At 53.9% G+C, this 9,207-nt stretch overlaps 1 protein-coding gene across 5 annotated transcripts in view; it reads left to right on the top strand.

Annotated features, from left to right (window-relative positions):
- The first annotated feature begins 238 nt into the window (after positions 1–238).
- Positions 239–9,207, top strand: part of LHPP (phospholysine phosphohistidine inorganic pyrophosphate phosphatase) — a 121,001-nt gene continuing 112,032 nt past the window's right edge. For all 5 annotated transcript variants that reach the window (XM_025047536.1, XM_006912871.3, XM_025047535.1 and 2 more), the window contains exon 1: positions 239–457. In XM_025047536.1, coding sequence (XP_024903304.1) covers positions 333–457 — 125 coding nt within the window. In that variant the 5' untranslated portion in view covers positions 239–332. The remainder of the gene's footprint in view (positions 458–9,207) is intronic.

Below are 9,207 nucleotides of genomic sequence, written 5' to 3'. Positions count from 1 at the left end.
TTTTAGGGCTGTCCCACTCCGGCCAAAGGATGAGAAAACACTAGCGAAGCACTGATACTACTCGTTCTCTTTAATTTTTGCTACTTTTACAGGTGTCTCTTTGCTTCAATCTGCCTTGCTCTGAAATATGCCCACTTAACTCTTGCGGAGAAGGCACCCATTTGCGGGGCACGGAAGTCCCGAGGCAGCGCCCGCCCCTCCCCCGCCGGCCCCGCCGGCTCCGCCCCATCCTCCACCAGACTACACTTCCCAGGACCCCCTGCGCGACGAGCGCAGCCGCAGTTTCCAGTCATGAGTGGGGACGCGGAAGCTGAGGTGCACGGCTGCGCGCAATGGCCGCTTGGGGCGAGCGTCTGGCTGGCGTGCGCGGGGTGCTGCTCGACATCTCGGGCGTGCTGTACGACAGCGGCGAGGGTGGCGGTGTGCCGATCGCCGGCTCCGTGGAGGCGGTGGCGAGGTGAGTGGGCTGCGGTGGCCGCCGCGAAAGCAGGTCAGTCGGGTCCCTGCAGCCGCCTCTGGCCGCTGCCCGGGCCGGGGCGGGGCCGCTGCCCTGGCCCCGCCCCCGAGACCTGAGGATCTGCCTGGGGAGGATGAGCCTGGACAGGACCCCGTAGCAGCCCGGTTGTGCAAGGTACCGGGCGCCTCTGAGCGAGCACTAGGCCTCTGCTGGTTAGAGTTGCGCTGTCCAACAGGGTGGCCACTCGCTACTGTGGCCTCTCAGCGCTGGGAATGTGCCTAGCCTGAACTGAGGTGTGCTTACTGTAAGCGTTAAGATGCACACTGGATTTCGGAGACTTAGGAAAACGTAAAATAGCTCATTATATTTCATATTGAGTACATGTCGATATGATCATTTGAATATATTTTGGGTTAAATAAAATATGTTAAATTAATTCCACCTGTTTCTTTTGACTTTTGTTAATGTGGTTACCAGAAAACTTTAAATTTACATGTGACTGGCATTGTAATTCATTTGGACTGTGTTGATTTTGTTTAGATGGTAGGAGGATGGCATAGAGGACACTGCCAGGACCCTGGTTGGCACCAGTGGACTCTGGGCTTTAGAATTGTCAGTGGCATTGCAGTCCAGTGCTGCCATGATGTTGATGGGCGGTCAGGAAGGGCTAACTGCGCAGGACTTGGGCTCTCACAGTCATTAGCTAGGGGATCTTGGCTTGGTGGCCTGACCTCGTGGGACTCAATTTACCTACCTGTAGATAACAGTTAAGTGAGCCTCTTGGTTCTCAGAGAGCCCACCCGACCTGTCTGTACAGTAGCCAAACTGTCTTGCATAGCAAAGCAGGGGGTGTTTGAGAGGTCAGGAACTCAGACGAGGCCACTAGGAGAGTGCGTGACCTGGGGCCCCAGACCTAGGAGCCTCCCTCTGACCCTGGGGGCACAGTCCTGAAGTTCAGGTTTAAGTGCCTTCCTGGCCTCTGCCTTAGACTCCTTTTACCTCAGGCCTTCAGAGTAGCTCTGTCAAAGACAAGAGCATTAGGTGGTAGCACCTGTGGGAGTGGAGCAGAGGACACTGGGCTGTGTTTTGAGGTGACAGGGCCTTGTTATGGAAGAGCAGGAGTCCAGAGCCACAGGGCTGTGACTGAGGCAGACAAAGTCTCTTGGGGCTCATGTCTGGACAGTAAACCTGGACGCACATGAATAAACAAGTCACCAGGGTGGCATGAGGGATGTGAAGAAAATGGATGCAGAGAGAGTGTGACAGGGATGAGGATGGCCTGTGCTAGAGAGGGGTCCAGGGACAGCTCTGAAGAGGAGGCATTGGACTGAATCAGAGGGTGAAGGGGCAGAGGACATGCATTCCAGGTAGAGGGAACAGTGGCTGCAAAGGTCCGAAGCAGAAGAGAACTTGGCATGTTCCTTCTCATGGAACTGAAAAGTGGGGAGTCGTGAGGGGGAGCATGGCCTAGCAGGCAGGGGCTTGAGGGTCCCCTTAGTTAATTTTGGAAATGACTAGCATTTAAAGATGTCTTTTGAAAAAAGGGATCGTGTGATTTGATTTACGGGTTAAAGAAATTTAAATGTGAAAAGTGAAACCTTATAAGTGCCAAATGAAAAATGGAGATTTCCTTTGGAATCTTGGAGTAGAAGACCTGTATACTTATGCCTCAAAATCTAGAAATCAACAACAAAAAATCAACAGTCCAAGAGAAAATTTGCATAAAGAATATAAATAATTCTCCAGAAAGAAAAAACAAATGACCCCCCAAGCATTTGAAAGATGCTCAGTCATACTCAAGTAGGAGAAATGCAAATTAAATTTATGCCAAGATGCCATTTTTCGTCAATTCGAGAAAGTTGGCAAAACCCCACAACTTTGACAATACGTTCTGTTGGTGAGAGTTTGTAGAAATGGACCCTGTCACATGTTGTTTGTGGAAGATGCATTTGTTGTTATCAGCAGTTCCGCTTCTGGGAATTTCCCTACCTCCTACGTGAGAAATGACGTAAGTTCGAGGTCATTCATGGCAGTGCCTTTTGGAATAGCAAAAGACTGGAAACAGCTCAAATATCCATTAAGATGGGAGTATTAGGGTCCATCCAACTATATAGTGGCTTACCATGCAGTATAAAAAGGAATGAGCACACCTGCCACGTGGATGTTGTCAGCAAAGGCAGCAAGCACAGGACAGGATGCGCAAGGTACTGTCTTTTGGGTGGTAAAGGCAGAAATGCAGGCATGACTCCTGATGCTGTGTTTGCATAAGGAAAGTGGAGAGAAGAGCTTCACTGTGTAAAGGGCTGGGGGCCAAGCAATTGGGGAGAACTGGGTGGTTGCGGGGAGGGGTGGGGGCAAGACCACTGTATAACTTTGGATACAGGTATAAACATTTTTAAAGTTTTTGAACCATCCGAATGGATTTCCCATTCAAAATATTAGATTACAAATATTTTGTCAATTATGTCTCAAAAAAGCTGGAAGAAAATACTATACCAAAACAGTTTTTTAAATATTTTAAGGTCTCTCTGACTGCAGAGTGAGGAATGGGCTGGCAGTAGGGCAGACGACAGGGCTCAAGAGAAGAAATTGGGTAACTAGCTGGGAGACGATTAAGGTGGTCCAGGAGGGACGATGGGGCTTGGGACACAGAGGTGGCAGTGGAGATAGAAGGGAGAGAAGGAAAGAGATGTTTTGGAGGTAGGACCAATGGGACCGGCTGACATATTGGATATTGTGGGGGCCAGAGAGAAGAAGAAATAAAGAATGGCTCCCAGTCAGACTGGAGCTCCGAGGGGTGGGGTGAGAGGCCGGGAGGGGAGTGCAGGACAGGTGCCGTGATGGCTCATGGTGTATGTCAAGGTCTTGGCCCAGCACTTGGTGCATGATAGACCTCATGACAGTATAACAGTTAGGTCTCATGTCTCATGTTATCTATATAGGAATTCTTGTTAATTCTTTTAAAATCAGGGCCACTTAGAAGCAACTTTTTATTAAAGTAAAATACAGCCATGTGCCGCTTAACAACAGGGACATGTTCTGAGATACACATCTTTAGGTGATTTTGTCATCGTGAGAACGTCACAGAGTGCACTAACACAAACCTGGATGGGATGTAGCCTGCCACACACCCAGGCTATGTGGTATAGCCTGTTGCTCTGTAGGGGAGAAAGAATAATTTTACCTCTACCCTTCTGGGTTCGTGGCTGAGACATCACTGTCATAAGTGACAGATTGGCAGGAGAAAAAAAAGGTTTAATAACATGTATACCTTCCATATACATGGGAGAGACCCAGGAAAACTCGCCAGAACAGCCGAAGCCATCTCCACCTCAAGGACTGTCTTCAGTTGAAGACAGGAGATGTTGAGGTTGGGAGGAGTCTGATGGAGCGTCACTAGGAAAAGCAGTCAACAAGATACAGTCATCACACGGTCAGTAATGAGGGTCTGGTGTACACCGTCCCAGCAGGTGAGGCTCCAGGTATCTACGAGCAACAGCAAAGATGGCCGACCCCCAGGAAGCGCCTACTATGTGCCAGGCATTCTTGCTTTCCTCTTACTATCTCATTTAGTTGCCCTAACAGTCCGAGGGTGGGGTGTTATCTCCCTTTAAGAGCTAAAGAAACCATGGCCCAGAGCCTACCAGGATCTCAGCTGGGATGTCCAGGGACCATGGCACCCAGGTCTGCCTGACTCCTGACCGCTGTGCCAGACCTGTATTTAGCGTCCCTTCAGGGAGAAGGGGGCATTGAGAAAAGGCAGGGGCTTCTCTCTAACAGCCTCATCTGAGCAATGCGTCGGTTGCAGGGTCTGAGATTAATGATCCCTGGTCCCTTAAGCTCTGCGAGTTCTGCACTGATGTCTTCCAGCTGACTCCCAGGGGGTTTTGTTTTGGTTTGCTTTGTCTCCACAGATTTATCCAGCTGGGTGTTTCTGGTGGCACCAACAGTGTATAAATCTCACAGCAATGTAGTAACAGCCCTAAAATACGTCACAGCCAGTTATGTTGCTGAGAGAGGGCCGCGGTGTCCCCAGAGCCTGCGGCATTCTGTTCAGTGAGAGGGCGTAGTACTTGTTTATCCTGGGGACTTTATCTGTCAGAGGCTCGGAGTACCGATGGGCTTCCATGGCACAGGACAAGGTCCCCATGCCACCTCACCGCCCACCAGGGCCTCTGTGGCTCCTCGCCTCCCCCTCACCCACCTCACCTATTTGCTCCCAGTTACACAGACTTCTGGGGGGTGGTTCATCAACGGAGCCCCTGAGCTCCCCACTGCCCACTGAGCCCAGGCCGCCCGCACTGCGGTGCCCTCTGCGTCCCCCAACATTCCTTTTCTCTCCGCCACTCTCTGCCGGCTCTTCTAAGACTAGTCCCCTCCGCCCAGGCCCGGCCTCCAGTGGCCGACTGATGATGGTCAGGCGCGAGGAGGCCCTGCAGGCTGTCCTCGCTGTCCTCGCCCTCCTCGTGGCTGGCCCTGGGCCTGGAGGAAGCCCAGTGTTGGTGGCAATGAGTGCATTTCGGGGGAAACGTCCCCCAGGAAAATATGCCTGGTGTGGGGGTTTTCCATGGGGACCTGTCCGCCATGCAGGACAGGGCCATTTTCTCCCCGTGGCAGCCGGGGAAGAGCCAAGAGCGGGCTGTGCCAGGAGTCTTACGGAGCAGGCCCCACTTGCCAGGGGGAGTGATGCTGGGCGGCTTTCGGCTGCTTTTAGTGTTTGCGCAGCCACACAGGCGAGGTGACTTGGCTCCTCACACTCAGCGGCCTCCTTGATGTGCGCGGCTCACTTTGAAGTCACAAGGGAGCTCTGAGGGAGTCACGGGGTGAGAACAGTGCCGCAGAAGGACAGGTGCGATGGGCGGGCGCTGTGAGAGAGAGAGAGAGAGAGAGAGAGAGAGAGACAGACAGACAGACAGACACCCGGGGCCCTGGTGGAGAGTTAGCCTCCGCGCAGCTCCCCAGCACTGTCGGGCCCCGAACAGCGCCTTCTGTCCTGGGAATTCCCCTAGGGATGGAGGACACCTCACCACTCTTCTCCCCAGACTTTCTGTGGTGACAGCTGTCCTCAGATTTTCTGAAAGGTTCCTACCTTTCTGGGGACACAGCACATGGGGAGTATAAACGCTGCTTTTTAAAATGACGTCGACCACAATGACAGCAGTGGCCATTGATTGAGGGAGGCCTGTTCCGCTCAGGCAGCTGCTTGACTGCACACGCTGCCTTCACAACCGGCCCAGAGGTTGGGGCGTCGGCCCCTTTTCAAAATGAAGACTGAGGCTTAGACATTCAGGGACTGGCAGAAATAGAAAAAGTGGCCGAGCCAGGATTCACCCCCGGTCTGCGGGATTCTATCCCTTCTTTCCCCCACAGCACCCCCCTGCCTCCATCCATCACTCATACACCCAACAGATATTTCCTGAGCGCTTCTGCTCTGCTAAAGACGCTGCTGTGGGCCCTGGCAGTGACTGGGCCGTCGGCATTTCCTGCCCCTGAAGCTGACGTTCCAGGGTGGGCAGACCAGCACACACAGCAGCCAGAAAGGCTACTGCCAGATGGAGAGACCAGGAGATGGGGAGCCGGGGGTGGGGGAGCGGGGCCTCAAAAATCCGGTGAGGTGAAACTGGGGTCTGAAGATGTCATCTGGGCCAGGAGTGTCCCAGATGGGAGACCAGGAGGCCTAGGCTTCTGCGGCCATGCAGACTGCCCCCTTGGAGCTGCGGGGATCAGTGCTGGGTGGGCGTGGTCCTGGGACATCTGTAACTGGCCTAGGTCCCCCCATCAGGCCCTTTATTGGAGCTCATTCTTGGGCAGTTGGGCTCCCTAAGGGGAGCCATTCAGAGGCAGGGCCAGGCACAGCAGGGGCAGTAGGGGCTGGCCCAGGGGCTGCCAGCACAAAGGATGGTCCCAGCAACGTCTGCATGTGAAAGGCGGCTGGGCATTTACTGCATCCTGTCATGGCCACTAAAGCACATCTGCTGGGCTCTGCGGGCCGGGCCTTTTTGGGGCCGGAAGGGAGCGGGCTCTGCCTCAGCCCAGGGCAGCCTCATAAAGCAATTCCCACCCAGCGCTGCCACACCCGCAAGCCACCCTTCAGTGTGGGGCCTCTCAGCCCAGTGTGCACCGGAAGCCCACTCAGGCCCCTCCCAGCCGGTCTTGGAGCCAAGGGAACAGGGTCTGGGGGACCTTGTCTGAAGTTGGGCCCCCTCCTCGATGCTGGACCACACTGGCGTCATCGGCCCTCGGGGCACAGGTCTCCAGGAGTGGCAATAATAAGAGCTGCTGCTACGGACTGTGGGTGGCTGGGAGCTTCACCTGTGTTGCTTCAGCCCATCCCCCCGCAGGTGGCCCCGCACCTGCCCAAGGGGCCCTTAAGGATGTCAGAGGGGCAGGTACTTGTTTGGGTTTGTTTAGGGGCTGGGAGAGCATATCGCTTGCCTCCGGGCTGCGTGTTCTCATTTCATAATATCTGCTGTTTAGGCGTCAGAGGTCATAGGTGACCTCCTTCTTGTAAACATTCCCACCAGGGCATGTACGTACGGAGTCCAGAGTCCAAACCCTCATCACCGGCCCTGTCCTGGTCGTTCCCCCAGGGTGGCATGGTGGGTCCCTCCAGACCTTTTCCTCTGTGTTTCCGCAGAAGCACAGGGTTTTGAGACGCGGCCCCCTCCCTCTCCTGATTCTGGCCCAGTCCTGCGGGCCTCCATCACACCCGCCACTGCTCCTCGCCCCGCACCCTTCAGGCAGCCCTGGTCTGCAAGGAATGTGTTTTCTTGTGTCACAGGTCACAGGAGGCTGGAGTCCCCTGCAGATCCTGATGCAGGGTTTCAAACTCTTAGCCTCAGAGTATTTATCCCCCAAATGAAATTTGAGTAGAACCCCTAAATTAAAAAAAAAAAAAAAAAAGGTAAAAGAGCAATGTTTGAATAGTGTGTATTTTTAATGGTCGAATCTGTAATATTGATCGTGAGTCCGTGGAAGTGATGCGCGTGTTTCAATGAGTAACAGTATTGCCGTCTCGCACAGTAGATACAGTTTAGATGTTCACAGCTCACCTGTGTGGCCGGAAACAACCTGTGTGTCCACCAGGAGGAAACGAGGGGACAATACGGTTTTATGCAACTGCAGAATATTGTGCAGCCGTTAAGAAGACCGAGGTCGCTCTGTTTGTTGTTGACATTGTTTCTGTGGCATGAGCGTTGTATATAGTAAGTGAAAAAGTCATAGAGTAACATGTACGAAGGGCCTTTTTTGTTCAGAAAGGTAGTTAAAGGAGACACGACACCCCGCATGCATCGTGGGTGGAGTAAGAACCCAGGGAGGCGTGAGGCCGCCCCATGGCTCCCTGTCCGGACAAGAGCTGGCGCCGGGTTTCTGATCTCTGCCTCAGTGGGTGGGGGTCACCCTGCAGGAGTCGAGGGCAGCCAGGGTGGGGGTCTGGGGCAGAAGGACTGGTTCCCCTGACAATGCTGCCTCTGGTAGGAAGCGCCTGCTGACCAGGAGGCGCGCGTGGCCAGGTTACACACGAAGCTCACAGGTGGAGTCGCGACCCTGCCCCGGCACCCCAAGGATGTTGGGAGGAGCCATACTGGCAGAGCCGAGCTGGGTCCTGCCCTAGGTGGTGAGCAGGGCGGTTGCCCATGACCCTGGGGCTGGCAGGATGTGGCCCTGTTCACAGAGAAAGGACCCCGCGGCTCAGAGAGGTGACGGCACTTGCTCAAAAGCATCTCATGCCGGTTCTTTCCACAAGGCAGGTACCGTCACCTCCAGAAAGGTAGATGTCACCCTCGTGAGCTTGGGTTTCGAGTCCAGCTCCACCCTGTGGTTGTGAAGTGGTCCTGGGCAAGTTCCTTCACCTTCTCGTGCCTCAGTTTCCCACTGTAACAGTCACAGGGTGTAAGAGTTAAGTAAGATCTTTTTTCTTTAACTCACTTGTGTATATATTTTCACAAACGTTGAAAGGTTCTCGTTCAGGTTGTATGCCTGGGTGAGGCATTCGGCCCCTCCAAACCCCAGGTCCTCATCACAAACGGGAATTTTGACCCATCTGTCACATTGGCTTGACTTGTGTGAAGGTGTGGGTAATGTGTGGGGGAGAGCATCCAGTCACTGGGAGCTGTGGGAGCTGTTGTTGGGGCTCTCTGTCCTGGGTGCTCCAAGGATGTCCTCCAGGACCAGTCACCCTGAGGCTGGCCCCAGGCTCCCTTTGCTAGATTGAACTTTGCCCTTTCTCTTGACAGTGTCCCCTGGTAATGGTCTCTGGGCTCCCTCTAGCAGCCGAGGCCTCCCTCACCTCCTGGCTCTTCCTGCTGTCCCTGGTTCACCTGGCATCTGGCTTCCTGTCAGACTACCTGCCTCGATGGCCCAGATGTCTCAGCACTAGGGTTGTCAGGAGTGTGGTTGTCATCGTCACCATTGCCGTCACTGCCATTCATTGAGTATTTGCAATGTGCCAAGTGCTTCTCATTTGACTTTTCATTTATAGTCTTCACAATGGCTGTATTAAGTAGCTACTGTTACTGCCCCATTTTACAGATGTGGAAACCGAAGTTGAAAAGGGCTAGGTGACAAGCCTCGGTCACACGGTGAGAGGTGGCGGAGGTGCTATGGGTGTGTCTGCTTCCCCAGCCAGGCTCCCACCTTACCCTGGGAATGCCTGACTTCTGTCCCCTGCAGTACCTGGCATTGGACCAGCCCCTGATGGTGCTCAGCGAGGCCTGGCTGGTGGCTGACTTTCCAAGGCTGAGGACTGG

The sequence above is a fragment of the Pteropus alecto genome, unplaced genomic scaffold (assembly GCF_000325575.1).
Source record: "Pteropus alecto unplaced genomic scaffold, ASM32557v1 scaffold74, whole genome shotgun sequence".
Taxonomy (NCBI): Eukaryota; Metazoa; Chordata; class Mammalia; order Chiroptera; family Pteropodidae; genus Pteropus; species Pteropus alecto.
The sequence above is the reverse complement of the archived record's forward strand: the minus strand, read 5'-3'. Positions and strand labels throughout refer to the sequence as shown.